Raw genomic sequence first — 16687 nt, 5'->3', positions numbered from 1 at the left:
CTGTCCCCTGTGTGCCGGGCAGACCCTCCCAGCAGAGTCCCTGTCCCCGTGCAGGGGCCAGGGCAAAGGCAGAGAGTGATCAGTGTGTCCCTGTGTGACCTCCCCCACCCTCCAGCCAGCTCTAGACCAAAGCCACTTGCTCTGACTCCTCAGGCCTTGAGACCTTCTGGGACTGAAGCCACAGCTAAGGGGGACTATGGTGTCACCTTCCTCTTTCCCGGGGTGAAGGGGTGGAGATGACCATTGTAGGGGGGAGACAGGGCCCAGTGTGGCCCCCAGGCCTGCCCACTCCCTGGACATGCAGAAGGAAAAGACCTACTTGCAAGCTGCAGACTGGCCGTCACCCAAGGGAGAGTCCCTGCCCATGGGTCCTCCCTTCCCCCACCGCTTGTGACCGCATCTCCCACTAAGGAAGGCTTTTGTCTGCATTCCTCCGTTTTCAAATTCTCCCTTTTACGGCTCCCAGAGAAGTTTGGTGAGGTTTTTTTGTGATTGTGGGTTTGGAGGGGGCTCAGCTCTTTTCCTCAAGAGGCTTTTGACTTGGTGACTTCCTCCTGGTGTCCTCCTGGCCTCCCTAGATGCCCTCCCAGGGCGCCTCACCCGACGGTGGCTCCTACCTGCACCCGCATTCCAGCTGGGCTCCAGGGAAGTGCCTAGTCAGGGGCACTAATCTCCCCAACCTGCAAGGGCTTCTTTCTGGGGGAGAGAGGCCACTTAGGAGGGAAGGGGTCATTCTGGGCCCCTTTTCCCCCAAAAGTCTGGTCATATGAGGACAACAGGCTCTCGGAGTCGGGGGAACAGGGAACCAGAGTTGCGTCGTCATCCAGCCGGGTGTCAGGCATCCTTCCCTGGTTGCCAAGAACAAGGGGTCGGTGTTCTGTTTTGCTTCTTTTTTGTAAAAACCGCTTACTGTCAAGGGGAAACGCACACATATCCTGATGGTCCTCCAAGATGGCCATCCTCCACCCATGACTTTCTAGAATCCATTTCACGGAGCATTTTCACTGTAAGCTACGTGCAGGAGTAAGCATGCAGTCAGTCAGTCTCAGGACCGGTGAAGACGATGGGTGAGAATGAGAACGTGGCTGGGTCAGGGGCAGTTCCTGACGTGAGCCATCTGTCCTTGACCTCACAGACCCAAGTTCATTCCATGACAGCACAGCAGCAGGCTCTGAAGGCGTGAGTTGGGTTGTAGTCTCTCTGAGAAGTGCGGGACAGCCACAGGCTGGCGTGCTGGGCTGTGCATGGTCAGGACACCAGGTAATCATTCCTCCTAGACATGTGGAAGTGAGTGCAGAGACCCATCCGGTTCTGCAACCTTTGGCTCCCATAAATAGCACCTGATTCACTTCCCAATTTCTGTGCTGTACTCAGTGCCCCCCCCCCCCCACCCCGCCATTCATATAAACTATGTAAAGTTTAGGACGAGCATCTCAGCTTCCTGGAGGTGGGCCCAGCGGCCGAGGCCCCTTGCACAGGTCATCAAAGAAATTTTGGCCTTCCCTGTTTGGGAACTTCTTTGGTGGAACTTCAGGGGGTACTTGGCTTTGTGGATGGAGCTGGATACAGAGCCTGCAGGCCCCCGGCAAAAGCGTTGAGGTGGGGAAGGCCTTCTCGGGTTCCGTTAGTGACCAGCTGAAATCAGGACAGACATTTTCCGTGGCCTGGTGCCCACATCCGGTTGCACTCCTGGTCTCTGCCCGGCCTTTGGAAAGCAGTCAGACCATGACCCTGTGCATCATCGTTTGTTCCCTACAAGAGCCAGGAAGGAGGGGGATGACCTGTGCATGTATTTGTGGCCCCCAAGAACAGACCCATCCCTGGGCTGCTTGCATGACTGGCCGTATTTTCAGCTCAGGGTGCATCACTGCATCTGCTGTAGCTGCTTCTTCTGCAACTCATCCCGGCAGATCTGGGATGTCTGAAGGATGCATCCCTTCTGGGTTCACAACCGCTCCCTAACTGGATTATTCAGTGTGGTCCAAAGATGGTCAGGCAGAGGGAGCTCCCATGTTGGCGGAAAGAGAGCCAGACTATTGGCTGGACCTGGGTGTATATCCACATTCTAGCCCTGGCTCTCCCCTCCTCAAGCCATTTCCCCATCTATAGATTGGGCAGGGGTGGGGACCACAGTGCCCACCAGGAACCAAGCTGCTGCTCGTGCTGCGATGTTAATTTCAGGTCAGCTGTCACCAAAAATAAGGGAGCTGGAGCGGGGGCTGTGCAGGGCTCTGCCATTTAGAAACATTTCTTAGTGAGGGTCCCCATGGGATGCCTGAGAAACCATTAAGCTAAGAGGCTCTGATGGGAACTCCCTCTCAACCCTCCTTCCGCAGCCCTGCACGGCACTCTGGCCACATTCAATGGCTCTTGATACTTTCTCAAGTGTCCCCAGCCAGCAGGGGAAGCCCCTCTGCCTCCCCATGGGGGCCGAGCCACATTCTGGAGGGAGAAGGGGCTGGCCCGATGTGGCAGATGGAGAGAGCTCCTGAGTGGGGGAGAGGAAGGGCCGCCGAATTCCCCCACTCGATCCACTGAAGGGCCACTCAGCGTGTCCAGGCCAAGAGCCACTGGGAGGCATTTCTGGCCTTCGGGATCTCAGCGGGAGGAGACTGAAGCATCTGCTCCGGATTCCTCATCTTCCAGATGGGGAAACTGAGGCCTAGGCAGCGGGAGGGGTCTGCTCGAGGTCAGGCTGCTGGGCAGGGTGGAAATGAGGAGCCAGATGTGGATGCCTTACGATGAGGGAGACCCAAGGTTCTGTGGGCTCGCAGGTGGGAGAAGCCCATCCCTGCTCACCAGGAGTCTGGAATGCTTGGACCCCAAAGGGCGGAAGATCATTTAGCTCATCCTCCTGCCTCTAGGCAGGGCTCCCCTTAATCATCCTGTGCTGTCCAGGAACGGCCCCGTTTCAAAGCTTTTCATGAAAAACATTGACCAATTCGGTTCCCTTTCCCGTCTCGCTGTGGCTAACGGCCCGTGGGAGATGAAGAGCAGTTGCTCGCCTTCTTTTAAAGCCAGGAATTTAGTCAATGTGTTACCAAGCCTGAGATTTATTCTTTTCATAACAGCTCGGTTGAGATGTAATTCACAGGCTGTTCTAGTCCTGCATTTAAAGCGCATGACAGCCTTGCCACCATCAATACGATCAGCTTTAGAACACCTTCATGCCCCCCCAAAACCTGTACTCATCAGCAGTCTCTCCCTATTCCCCCCACACCTCCAGCTGTAGCATTTGCTCATCAATAGTTCAGTTTTTTAAATATTATTTTTAAAATTTGGAGACACACGTTGATCCACTTCTCATGGGGGGCATGGGGTCTTGAGGGAAATGCTGGGTTTGTTTGTTTTTTTTTCTCAGTTTTTTGGTCACAGGGCAGTCTCAGTGTCAAGGGGAGACCTGGCCGAAGCCACAGACGTGCTCCCTTCAGCTCTTTCCAGATCCACGACGCCGTGGGTCGGCCCTGAGCAGCTCCAGGCGTGCTCCCCTGCACCTTGCTTCTGGGAAGAGAGCCAGGAAGAGTCAAGTGCAGGGAGGCAGGGAGAGCGGGGCCCACTCTGCCCCCCGCGGCCTCCGGGGCCTGGGAGGGAGTGACTTTCACGCTCCGTCTGGAGCAGAGTTTATCTGAGACTCGGGCTGCATGGAGCATCCCTTGGGGGAAGACAGGTGTCCCAGGCCATCTGGGGACATAAGGACTGAAGTGCTCATGCAGGCTGCAGCTGGAAGTCCCTCTCAAATACAGGTGCCCAAGGCAGCACCACCGTGAGCCCTGGTCTCAGTTTCCCTGGCTGTGAGATGCTCTGGCGGTGCCCGGGGCAGCCTCGAGGGTCCCGGCTGCGGCGGCTGGGCTGACATGTCCACTTCCCCTTGCCTGGGCCCCTCGGCTTCACTCCGTCAGGTGGGAAGAAGTGTGAGGACCTAGGGTTTCTATAGACACTCCCCCTTCAGGCCGTGGGGCGGCTGGGCCTGCCTCCTATAGAGTGTGTCTCTGGACCGGCATTTCTTCCATCTTCCTTGGCAGCACGGTTTGGTGGCTAAGGATGTGGTTGCTGAGCCCGGGCTGCCTGGATTCGGACCCCAGCGTGTAACCTTGACGCATCAGGCCCCCTCTGCCTCAGTGCCCTCACCAGTGAGGTGGGGACGGCTGCAGCACCCATGAGCACTGGGCTAATGTGGATTCCCTTCCCGAATAACTGCGCGGGGTCTGGAGCTCTGGCCTGTGCTGGGACGGGCTGTCTTCCATGCGCCCGGTCGGACACGCCATGAAGGGTTGTCCGGGGGGGTAAGAGGAGCGACAGCCTAGGTTCAGATCCAGCTCCTCCTACCAGCGCTGTGACCCTGGGCAAGGTATTTGGACTCTCTATCCCTCAGTGTCCTCATCTGTAAAATGGGGATGATAATGCGGATGCCTCCCTGGGAAGGTTAAGTCCCCGAGAACAAACCGTAGTAAACCGTCGACTGAGCTGGCCTCTCCAGAGGCCTCACAAAGGTGCCCGGCCCAGAGCAGGTTCTCTGTGTTAGCGATGAACAGCTGGTTTAAAATGTGAAGTTGGCTCGTTACTAATCGTCTACTGACGCTAATTCTGCTACGATGGCTGTCCTTGTTAGCGCTGTTCGTTCTAGAGCCTTCCAGAGCTGTGCTAACGTGTCCTCGCTCTCTCCTCCGCTCCCCCAGCCGAGCCCCTGCCGCTCATGGATCTCTGCCGCCGCTCGGTGCGCCTGGCCCTGGGCAAGGAGCGTCTGGGTGACATCCACATACTACCGCTGCCGGCCTCCCTCAAGGCCTACCTCCTGTACCAGTGACGCTGCACCCCTGCATCGCCAGCACGCCGGCCACCTGGTGCCGCCGCACCCTGCGCCTCGGACCGGGATCCGGCCCCCGGGAGGAAGTGCCTGCTCTTCCTCCCCGTCCTCCCCGCCGCCCCAGCCGGCCGCCCACAGCTTAACACAGGCTCCTCCATTCCCTGTCCCCACGTTGGCAGAAGCCCCCCGCATGCCGTGTCCACAGGCCCTCTTCGGAAGAAGACACAGAGAACAGACTCCTAGGAAGCCCTCCACCGAGCCCCGACCCGCCCTCGGGGTGGCGCAGGGATCCCCGCCCCCCCCGCCCCGCCCCGACCTGCCAGGTCCCGGGAGGAGGTGCCCCGGCGCCAAGAGCAGATGCCAGGGGCGCTAAGAGGTGCTCAGATGGGGGCCCGGCCACCGCAGACAACACTCAGGACGTCAGGAACTCACCGCGGACACCGAGGCAGGAGCCCAAACGGAACCTCCACAGGCGCATACGAGTGCCCTGCGTCGGCCCCGGCTGTCAGCCCCCCGGTACCCTGTATTTATTCTTTTCACAATGACAAAAGCCATTTATTTATTCCATTTAGAAAGGAAACCTGGTTTCTTGCCCTCTCTCCGGAGTGTTCTGTTGCTTTGCTTCCACCTGCCCCTCCCTGGGATGTGTGCGCCTCACCCGTCCCTCTCGTGGGCCGTGGTTGTGGCTTGTCCTCACGTGGGCACAAGGGTGTCCCTGTGTGGGTCCCCAGACCTACAGTTTCCGGGCGTTCTGCTCTGGGTTCCCGAGCACATGAGAGTCTTGGGGGGCCCGTCCACAAGGGCTGTGGCGCTCCCCGTGTCTCCAGGCAGGAGACAGACATCTTTGCACGTGGTTTTCCTCCTTTAGTCTTCTGTGGGGGGGTTGTGTGTGCTTTTGCTTTCCTAGCTGAAGACCTCCCATGTGCATCCTCAGAAGCTCTGCCTTCCCAGAGCCGGAACTAAGAAGGGAGGATGATGAGTGGGTCTCCGGCCCCAGGGAAGCCAGGGGCGCGCGGCGGGGTGGGGAGACCAGAGTGAGGTCGTGCCCCTCGGAAGCCAGTGCAGGCCTCCACTTCATGCCCCCGTCCGGGCTCTGCGCCCAGGGGGAGCAGCCTCAGCTCATCACGACCCCCCAGAGCCGCACGGGGAGCAGGGCGGGGTGGGGCGGGGCAGCCAGCAGAAGAGGGCCGCTCGCGCCCTGCCGCAGCCCCCCCACGTAGCAGACCCCAGCCCCTGCCGCCGCACTCACCGCCCCTTTGATCTTGAAGTCAACTCGCTTAGAATCTGACTTCTGTTCGTTTCTGTACAGGTACAATAGATGACTTTATTTGTTTAAATGTTTAATATATATACATATATATTTGTCTGTAAGAATTACGTTTTAAACAGCTGCTGTAGGGTACCTTTAAAAAACAAAGTCTTCCCGTGGAGTATATTTTTTAAAGCACAAAATTGGTGCCAAGTCTGGGTGAGGGATGTAAATTACCCCCTTATTATTTTGAGTTTTTTTCCAAGGACGGGGGAGAAACCTTACCTGTAAGACTTTTAAAGACTTTTCCTCACTCCTGTTTCAGGGTGGGTCATGTTCTCATGAATGTTGCACACGAGAGAGTTTTACTTACACAGATGCCAGCCGAACCGCCTTGACCCAGCGTTCTCCCGCCGACGCCGGATGGATTGCAGGCTCTCAGTCATCTCTCTGCACCTCTGTCCCCGGCTTCCCAAACCTCAGCCCCACCCTTCTTTCCTCTCCTCCCAGAACCTTGTGACCTGTACAGTTTTAAAACTCCTGTTCTATTTTATGATGGTTAATAATAGTCAGTAACCTAATAAAGGAAAGTTTATTAAAATACAAAACCACTTTTGAGTCCCTTTCTGTGCCTTGGGGGAAGGGAAAGGGGTGTGGCCAAGCCCCCCCCTCCCAGGTCCAGTTTTCAATAGATAATGAGGTGATCCCCTGGGACCCCGTGGCACAGGGTGGGAGGCCAGCCAGAGCCCCAGTGAGGAGGAGAATCCTGGAGAGGTGATCCTAGAATGTCCCCATCCCTTTTCAGAAGTTCTCGAGCCTGCAGCCCAGACTAAGACTATCTGAGCCCGATAGGAAGGATTCTGCCCATCGGTGAGAGCCTCTGGCTCTTCGGTATCCTACAGCTTGGGTTGACAGTGGGCTTTTTAGGGGCAGGGTAGAAGCCCGTGGGAGCATCCTCAGAGTCCAGGCTCTGCACACGTGGTAGAAGGAGCTGGTCCCTCACTCACCTCTGTGTTCCCACTGCCAAGTGTGCAGTGATGCTGATGAGCCTTCGTGGCGAACCCGTTCTGCCCGCTGCTGTGGGCGGGGACCCCCCCCCTTCTTCCCCTAGCAGAGGAGACAGGAAAATCCAGCTGATTCAGAGGACTGGTGAGTGAGAACGTGAACAGTCAAGACATTTACTAGATACGATCGCATGTCATGACTAGTTTCCAAAGAATTGGCAAGAATGCATTTCAGCTCCCTGTGGGCCTGTCAGGATCTTACGGTACTATGAAAAGTGTCCCGGTCTGAGGGCCCAAGACGCCTCGGACCAAAGTCCCGTGTCCCTTTCTCTGCCCGCCTCCTAGCCAGCTTTCCTCAGACCACCTGCATTGACATCCCATGGAAGGTATTGGCCAAAATGCACGTTTTCTCAGAGCCCTGCCTGACATGAACCGAATCAACGTTTCTGGGGCCAGGCCAGGGATCTGCAGTTTTCTCGAACTCCCCAAGTGACCTTGCCTAAGAGAGTTTGGAGACCACTGTTTGCAACTGTGTCAGCTCTTTTTCCCGACAAGCTGCTGAGGAAAGGGAAATTCTTTCAGTGTGTTGGTGGGTTGGCCCAGCGACGAGCACAGGGACTCCTGAGTCAGACCTGGGTTCAAATATTGGCTCTGACCCCCCTCCCTCGCTGTGTGCTCTTGGATGAGCCTCCGTCAAATGGCAGGCCTCACAGTGCCCATCTCATAGGAGGGTAGCAAGGGTGAAATGAGGCTTTAGAACAGGGCCCCGCATACTAGCAAGTGTGCAAACAAATGCTTTAAAAGCTCATGCACTTCTGTTCTGGGAAATGGCAGCCCCGGGACTGGAATTGGTCTTTGAGAATGGTGCAAACATCCCTAAACCAACTTCCTGATAAATGTTATTTCTTCTTGGGCAAAGTCTCCAAAGATCAAGGTGGGTACGGGGGGAAAGGGAGCCCTAGATGCCTTCCGCAGATGCGTATGGAGGAAAGGGGTGGCCCAAAATTATTTTTCGGTTGGAGTTCATGTCTGGGTTGCAGTTGGAACTCCGCTGGCTTTGAAGGAGGTGGCAGGGGGAGGAAGGGGGTCAGGCGGGATGGGGGGGGCAGTGGTGGAAACCCAGGGAAAATAAGGCCCTTTGTACTGCCCGGAGACTTCTCGGGGAGCGGGGTTTCGCGTTGGAGGGAGCAATCTTAATAAAACCATCTTGCAGACCGGCCCATGTGGTTGTAATTAATACCCTGCCTTCGAGCAGGTAGCCGGCCTGGGGCTTGGCCTTAGATGGGAAGAGCCCTCCCTCCTCCTCCTGCCCCAGGCTTCCCTCCCACCCTTCCTCCCGCGCCTCCTCGGCGGCGAGATGAGGAATGTGGACTTTACTGAACCATAAAGTATGCCGGGGGAGCTGGGGAGGGGGCCGAAGACAGAGCAATTAGTTCATGCTCCAGTCCAGACACCCAAACATGGTTGGAGTCCAGCTGCAAGGAATATTTGAAATAAATGAGCTGCCCGGGGCCAGGAGTTTGCTGTGTTTTCTGTACGGGGCCATGGCAACCAGGGAGGAAATCATGAGCTAGGGATTGGGCTCTAGAATCAACAAATGATGTCCTGGCCGAGCAAGCCCAGAGGAAGCCGCTCACGGCTCTCCGAGGGCTTCTAAGGGCTCAGCTGCAGGCGGGCCGGACGGTCCTCCCGGCGTACCCCGAGTGCTACTGCCCCAGACTCGGACCTCCGTGTCCTCTTCGGGGCTCTGACCTTTTTTCTCTGTCTCTCTTTTTTTCTTTTCTTTCTTTCTTTCTTTTTTTTAAGAAAACCGAAAGCTAACCCTTCTTTGGAACTTTCTTCCTGGGCCAGAGCACAGCTGCCGCTGCCGGTCCGATAAAGATTTTGCTGAGCGGAGGGAATGTTCCCGGTGGAAAAGCCCGGGCTGAGGGCAGCTGGCTAGATGGAAGGTGGCGTTGACTTACCCTGGCTCTGTCTACCCGCCCAGCCCAGCTGCAGCCCCTTCAGGGTCTTCTTCGTAGGCAGGAAAGGCAAAGGCCTCATTTATCCCTCCCCTGACTCTTCTGAGGGTGGGCTTTACAGCCGTCCCTGAGATCATGTCTTCTAGAAGCACACGGAGAGCAGGACCTGGCGTGGGGGCCCTAGGCTGAAGTTCACAGGTTCCTCCTGCATCGGAATCTGTGATACGGCGGCCGCACTTGCCTCCCTGGGCCCTCTTAGACCACTAGAAGCTTACGGCGAGGCGCATCGAGGTACTGGGTACAAGGACCTCCTACCTCATCACCCTTTTCCAACCAGCTTTTTTTTTTTTATTTGAAAGAGAGAGAGAATGAGAGAGAGAGAGAACATGAGAGGGGGGAGTGGGAGAGGGAGAAGCAGACTCCCTGCTGAGCAGGGAGCCCGATCCAGGGACTCCAGGATCATGACCTGAGCCGAAGGCAGTCACTTAACCGACTGAGCCACCCGGGCGCCCTCCAACCGGCTTTCTAAAAAATTGCAGTGAACCTCAAATAACATCACATTCACCATTTTAAAGTGGACACCTCAGTGCCATTAGCACATTCATGATGTTGGGCAACCACCCCCTCTGCTTCCAGAACATTTTTATCCTCCCAGGGGAGACCCTGTGTCCGTTGGCAGTCCCGCCCCTCTCCCCAGCCCCTGGCAGCCGCCAATCTGCACTCGGACTCTATGTGGACCCTTGTGTGCTCAGAGGGCAGTGAACAAGCTTTCCTAGGAAGGCATCTTGCAGGGAAATTGCCTGTGCCCCAGAGCCTCTGCCCTACTACATGGAAATGAGGTCAGTTTTCTAAAAACCCGCCTCATTACCAGGGAGGCAGAGTATGTGGCCTTGCCCCGTCTCTCTGACCCCCCCATTTCCACATTGCATTAGGTTCCCATGGGTGCCATAATAAATTACCACACACTGGGTGGCTTAAAACAGCACACATTTATTTTCTTATAGTTCTGGGGGCCAGAAGTCCAAAATCCAGGTGTGGACAGAGCCGTGCTCCCTCCCTCCAGAGGCTCCAGGGGAGAATCTTTCCTGCCTCTTCCAGCTTCTGGTGGCCCCAGGCGGTCCTTGGCTTGCGATCACATCACTCCAACCTCTGCCTCTGGGGTCACATGGTCTTCCTTTCTGTGTTCCTGTGTCTGTCCCATAAAGACACTCATCATTGGGTTTAGGGCCCACCCAGGATGAAATCATCTTGAGATCCTTAACTCAATGGCATCTGCTAAGACCCTTTTTTCAAATAAGGTCATGGGGTTAGGACGTAGACACATCTTTCTGAGGGCCATCATCCAACCCTCTACACATATCTTTTAGAACAGGGCTCATAGGGGCGCCTGGCTGGCTCAGTCGGTGGTGCGTGCAACTCTTGATCTGGGGATTGTGTGTTCGAGCCCCATGTTGGGTGTGGAGATTACATAAAAAATAAAAGTTAAAAAAAAAAGGGGCGCCTGGGTGGCTCAGTTGGTTAAGCGACTGCCTTCGGCTCAGGTCATGATCCTGGAGTCCCTGGATCGAGTCCCGCATCGGGCTCCCTGCTCGGCAGGGAGCCTGCTTCTGCCTCTGACCCTCCCCCCTCTCATGTGCTCTCTCTCTCTCTCATTCTGTCTCAAATAAATAAATAAAATCTTAAAAAAAAAAAAAAGTTAAAAAAAAATAAAGAACAGACTTCATAAGAGTACTTCCTCTTAGACTGACCATGAGGATTTACGAAATGATGAGCGTAGAGAATATACCCCAGTGCCAGGCCCGGTGAGGGTTAAGGTAAGGATTGGCCACGTCATTAACCACACGGGCATCTCCCTTCTGCCTCCGCCTCTCACGGCCAGTGCCACCAGAGCAGATCTGCCCTAGGACTGGTGGCCGTTCTTCCACGGGGTGGGCACCCAGGTGGCGCGTGGAAGCCACGGGGCCCGGCTCAGGCCAGGATGTGAGGAGAACGTGAAACTCGTCAGTGGCCGGGGCTCTGGGCTCTCCCTGGGTGTCCCTCTGGCCAGCCACAGTGAGCGGTCCCGGGGTCTAGGAAGGTGCGGGCAGTGCTCAGAGGTCATCAGGAACAGAGGCTGAGCCCCCGGGGTACGATGGCGGCTCGGTGCCCATGTGCCTCCATCTTTCTTTGGGACCGAGGGTGCTAGCTCGCATCCTGCAGCCTCTCCAGCCGGGCCAGCTCCGAGTTGATCGTAGAAGGAAATGGAATGTGAACCCCAGGCTATTTAAAGAGCAAGAGGGACTGGAGGCACGGCTGGGGCCCGGCCAAGCAGGGTGCTTCAGGTCGGCGCGGGCTCCTCTTTGCACATGGTTTGATTTACTGGAGGGCCGCGAGCAACTCCAGCTTCAGACAGAGAACTATCTGAAGCAGCTGCCAGATGTTGTGTCTGAGTTGGGTTTTTACAACTTGCTTACTGGTTAGCAGCCTGCCTCCCGCCGGAGTTCAGCTTGCCCCCGCGGGTTCAGGGCCCTGGCCGCGGCCCACGGGCCTTTGCAGAACGGCGCCACTTCTCCTTCCTGCGCAGCCCGAGCCTGTTCTCCTCGGAGCGGAGCCAGGGTAGGAGCCCGGTTTCCCAAGCATCAGGCCTTCCTGGGGTGGCAGTGAGGCCCCGACTTCGGGGGGGTCTTGCCAGCACCCTGAGCTTGTGGAATGTTCCATCTGATGTTTACTGTGGGGCCCTCTGGGAGAGGCAGGGTCTAAAGCAGACCTTGAGACCTCGAGAACAGCTCTGCAATGAGGCATCCCTTGGAGCAGGCCCTCCAGGCCGGGGCTGTCCCCAAGCCCTGGGCGTGGCCTGGGAGGACGGGACACGGACCTCTCCCTTTCTCGCCTGATCTTCCGTCTTGCTCCCGCCCCCTGATTTCACTGCGGCCACTTGAGGTCAGCCCTTTGCAATGGAGCGCGGAAGGACACGGGGGACCAGCGCTGGGACCACAGTTCACCCAAGGGGTTCTGGAAGGTTCCCAAACCTCTGGAAATTCGAATGAACCAGGGACGTTCCAGGGAGGCCCCAGTAGGACCAACCTTTGGGTCCAGGCCACTGTGTCGGGTCAGAGGCCAGTCCTGCCAGTTGGGATGGGATGTGCCCAATGTGACACGGTTGGGGTTCACAGGGCTCACGGCGGAGGGGTGTTTCTCAGCCCATCCTCCCATCAGGGAGGCCTGTGGCGGGAGGCCCGTGATTCAAGTGTTCACTTCCTGAGGCCACTTGGAATGACTTCTCAGAAGTTTGCTGTGGAGCAGAGCAGATGACAAGGGAAGGGGCGGGGCAGGTGAGGAGCCCGGGGGGAGGGGGGTTGAGTGATTAATCTTGTTGCATGTGAAAGCACACTTGTGTCCGTCCAGGAACCCCGAACGCGGCCAAAGTGGACAGAGTGTTCAGTCCCCTCCTGAAAGTGCCAGAAATGTTTTGTCCACTGGGCAGGAAAACATCCTCTGCTAGCTCGCTGGAGTTTGGCGCTCTGCCTCTGAGGAGCCGCCTCTGAGGGCCGCGCTGGGAGGAGCCAGGCCTGGTGGCCGAGGGACAGAAGGAACAGCCTGTGGGCCTCGGGACCCTGCCCCCTGGGGTGCAAGGGGACGCCTCCTCCCTGCTCCCCAGCCCCAGCCCCTGCGCCCCCTCTCACCTCTGAGTCCTCCAGAGAACTGGAAAGAGAAAAAATCACAAGCAGGGAGCCCTCACCCGAGACCCAGCAAAGGTGGTGGAATGTAGGAAGTTGCCTGGCTGGCCCGCTGCTGGGTGAAGCCCGCAGTCGTCTGCAGAAGCACAGACAGACCCAGGCGAGGGGACAGGAGGGCTGGGGTTTGGACTTCGGAACACCAGTCACCCATCCTGTGACTCTGGACATCACCTTTGGGAGCTTCCATTCCCTCTTCTGTGAAGTGGGAATAATGATACCTTCCAGCCAGGCTCCTGGTGTTGCAAAGGCTGAATGAGGACTGGGTATGCAAAGGCGGCAAAGCCCACACGTGCCCGAGGTCTTCTAACATCCATTTATGAGGAAGTGGGAAAGAGAAGCATCTTGGATATGCGTGTCCCTCCAAGGGAACACCCGTCCTCTGGTCCTATGGCTTCTCCTCGGGCACCCTGCAGCCATCCCTGGAAGCTGGGGGTCCCCTCTGGGGATCGCCCACCCCTAGCTTCCTAGAAAGATGAGCTGGGCATGAGCTGGGGCAGCAGACCAGCCCAGACGCACCGTAGGAGGACAGGCTCTTTAGGGCATCCTGGCCACCTACGAGGGAGACAGGCAACCTTTTCCTCCAGGAGGCCCTGCGGGAATGAAGAGAAGAGGGGCCACAGCCTCTGTTGTCCCATTTGGCAAACGTGTCTTGGCCCCCTGTCTTTGCCAGACACATGGAGATGCCAGGGATTCAGACTCAGAAAAGCAGCCTTCTGGGGCGCCTGAGGGGCTCAGTCAGTGAACGACCCACTCTTGATTTCGGCTCAGGTCATGATCTCGGGGTGGGAAGATCAAGTCCCACGTCAGGCTCCGCACTCAGTGCGGAGTCTGCTTGAGATCATTTCCTTCTCTCTCTGTCCCTCTCCCTGCTGGGGCCCTTCTCTCTCTCAAATAAATGAATAAATAGGGGCGCCTGAGTGTCTCAGTCGGTTAAGCGTCTGCCTTTGGCTCAGGTCATGATCCGGGAGTCCCAGGATCGAGTCCCGAATCGGGCTCCCTGCTCAGCGGGGAATCTGCTTCTCCCTCTCGTTCTGCTGCTCCCCCTGCCTGTGCTCTCTCTGCTCTCAAATAAATAAATAAAATCTTTTTTAAAAATAAATGAATAAATAAATCTTAAAAAAAGAAGAAGAAAAGCAGGCTTCTGAGCAAGGAGCTCAGTGGATGCGCACAGAGCAACAGGTGTGGGAGATAGGGTTCCAAGTGATGCAGAGGGGGTCTGGATGGACCCCACCAGGAGATCAGGGCGGGGATGCCCTACCAGGGTTTTGAAAGATAAATAGGAGTTTTCCAGGGGGAGGGCAGGGAATTGAGCCCTTTTGTGTAGGTTCTTCTGTGACATGGGGAAGCGGTAGGACCTGCTCATTGAGTGGCTCTTTATAAGGTGCTAGAAACGGTGTCTGGCACATAGTGAGTGCCCTTAAAGGATGGGGTGGATCTAGTAATAGTAATAATAGTGCTGTGACCTCACTGCCTCTGTGCCCCCCAGGCCGCCCCATGAAGGAGCCTTAAACCCAGAACTTCAGGTACCGGCTCATGGATCCTGCTTACACCCAGAAGTTCTTCCATCTCTGGGCAGCTCCTGGTCCAGGCTGTGGCTCTGAAGTGCCCTGGGTGGTCCGTCTTTGAAACCCACCGGCAGTCCCTGCGCTGGAGAAGGGCCTGAGCTGGTCCCTGGGGCTCCCGGGCCCCGCCCCCTGGGGTCTACTCAGCCCACTCTGCATGGCGACGCGTCCCTCGGGTGCCCCACGGTGTCAGCGGGTCGGCCCGCTGGGGAGTGGACAGAACCCCAGCGCACCCCAGTAAATCGAAGCTGGCTTCCTCCTCAGTCATTCCTGGGCAGGAGCCCAGCGGGAACTGGGGCGTAGTCCTCCTGGGGAGAGTAGATTCGAAAAAAGACTCGGGGTACAAGATCCGGGCTCCAGCTGCAGCTCTGAGACTCATTAGTGGTCCTGGGAAAAGGAAACCACATCTCTGAGTCTCCGCAGCCACCCTCCAAAGTAGGCCTGATCATAGTATCTACCTCTATGCAACAGCCCAGTCCTGAGGACTCTCCCGTCCCAGCGAAAGCACTCACCGAGCGCACATTAATGCGTGCTATCCCCTTGACGGCCCTCTGTGGGGGCGCCCACCATGACCTCAGTTGCTCAGATGCGCCCCCCACCCCCCCCCACACACAAGGTCACACAGCTGAAGTGGGGAAGTTGGAACTCAAACCGCTCACTGGCACCACACCTCGGGCTCTTGACACCTGCTGTGTGGCCATCTTCAGGTGACTGAGGGCAGAACTTGGTTCTCATTCATGCAGTGGGCCCTGGGTGTGGCCCCCGGGGACAGGGTGGCCCCGGCCCAGACGTTCTTCTGCCACAGGAACGGGAGGGCGAGCACCATGCCTGACTCCCTGCTTGACCCTGGCATGTAGTAGGTGCTCAATAAACACATGTCGGCTGAACAAAAGAAGAGGCTGGGCTGGAGGCTCAGCTCTTGAAGGTGGGGCTGCGCACTCGGGGGAAGGGTTAGCAGGAGAAACCAGTGGGCTTTCCAAAGCAGACGGAAAAGGAGGACAGGCCTCTCTGACCGCGCAGCCTCCCGGCGCAGGGAGGGGCCTTGACATCAAAAGAGCAGGGCCTTCAGAGCGAGGCAGAAGAACAAACTTGTACTTTGAGCCAAAGCCAAGGTAGGAGTGGGAGGGCAGGACATGCTTGAGACACAGCGGACAGCAGGAGAGGTTACCTTGCTTTCCGCCCCCACTCAAAGGACCCTGCAAGCAGGGTTTACCTGCTGTGCACTCTGTCAGCACCTGGCCCTCTGTTCACATGAGAAGCCAGGCGTCCACACAGCGTCCGCTGCCCCCCGAGCACCGGGCACACTCCGACCCAGGCAGGCCTGCTAGCTCCCCCATTTCTCAGAAGCAGAAACTGAGGCTCAGGGGCTGCTGGGATCATGCGCCGCGGCAGAGCTGGGTCCCTGCCTTTTTCATCCGTGCTGGAGCTCTCTGCTGCCCAGGTCTGGGCCCCTCCAGCTCGGCCCCACCGCGTCCACAGCAGAGCCTCAACTACAGCTGCCTTGTCCTGCCCTTTCCCAGGAACTGACAGTTCTGTTTAGAGCTTAGACATGGGTCCCCACGATGCTAACAGACAGAGGAGCTTCCCAGCCAACCCTGTGGCCAGGTTTCACAGGTGAAGGGAAAAGGGATAACAACTGAGCTAAAGAGGCACCGACCTGGCGAAGCTTTCACTTCCTAAACTCTTTCTGCCCCTTATCCACGTAGTCCTCAACCTGAGACAGAGATTCTGTGTTCATCCCCATTTTACAGATAAGGACACTGAGGCCCCGGGGCAGCTAGGTGCGCCATCCAGAGGGGACCGGCAGGCTCAGGCCATGTCCACTGGGCTCACACGCACCCTGCGCTCGGCTCCCAGCTCCCGCCTCCCGGGGCCTCCCAGGACCCCCAAGGCCTGAGGGAGGGGTTGAGGCTTTACTGCCCATAGACGCAGCTGTGAGGACCCTTGCCTAGGTGGGAGCCAGGGCGTCTCCAAGGTGGGGGTATCTGAGATGGGTTTCTCTAGGTGGGGACCAGGGAAACACTTTCCAGAACAGAGCAAGCTCCAAGGCAAAGCGGGCCCCTGGGGGGGCGGTGTGTGTGGACATCGTCACTGGGCAGGAGGGAACACACAGACAGGACCAGGCTTGGGACCGGCAAGCGATGAGCCGGGGTGCCACCTCCCACAGATGCAGAGTCAGTCACCCTTCAACTGAGGTAGTGATAGGATCAGATCATGTGAGAGTCCCCAGCACTGAACTCCAGGATGTGAGTCTGTTTCATGTGTGTCTCCCCGTGCCCGTCTGGAGACCTCTTGAAGACAAGACCCGAGTCACTGCCTGGCACTTTGTGAGTGCTCAGGACATATCTGTGGATGGACTGAGCCAATGAACCAAAGAACAGGTAAACAGAT

General features: G+C 57.2%; 1 protein-coding gene across 3 annotated transcripts in view; it reads left to right on the top strand.

The window, feature by feature from the left end:
- The window catches only part of SPSB1 (splA/ryanodine receptor domain and SOCS box containing 1), a 71309-nt gene extending 64648 nt beyond the window's left edge, over window positions 1-6661 (top strand). For all 3 annotated transcript variants that reach the window (XM_035019860.1, XM_035019859.1, XM_035019861.1), the window contains one exon: window positions 4677-6661. In XM_035019860.1, the coding sequence (XP_034875751.1) occupies window positions 4677-4804 (128 nt within the window). In that variant the 3' untranslated portion in view covers window positions 4805-6661. The remainder of the gene's footprint in view (window positions 1-4676) is intronic.
- Window positions 6662-16687: the final 10026 nt, after the last annotated feature.

Source organism: Mirounga leonina, unplaced genomic scaffold (genome assembly GCF_011800145.1).
Source record: "Mirounga leonina isolate KUSES-001 unplaced genomic scaffold, KU_Mleo_1.0 Mir_173, whole genome shotgun sequence".
NCBI classification, from domain to species: Eukaryota; Metazoa; Chordata; class Mammalia; order Carnivora; family Phocidae; genus Mirounga; species Mirounga leonina.
The sequence above is the reverse complement of the archived record's forward strand: the minus strand, read 5'-3'. Positions and strand labels throughout refer to the sequence as shown.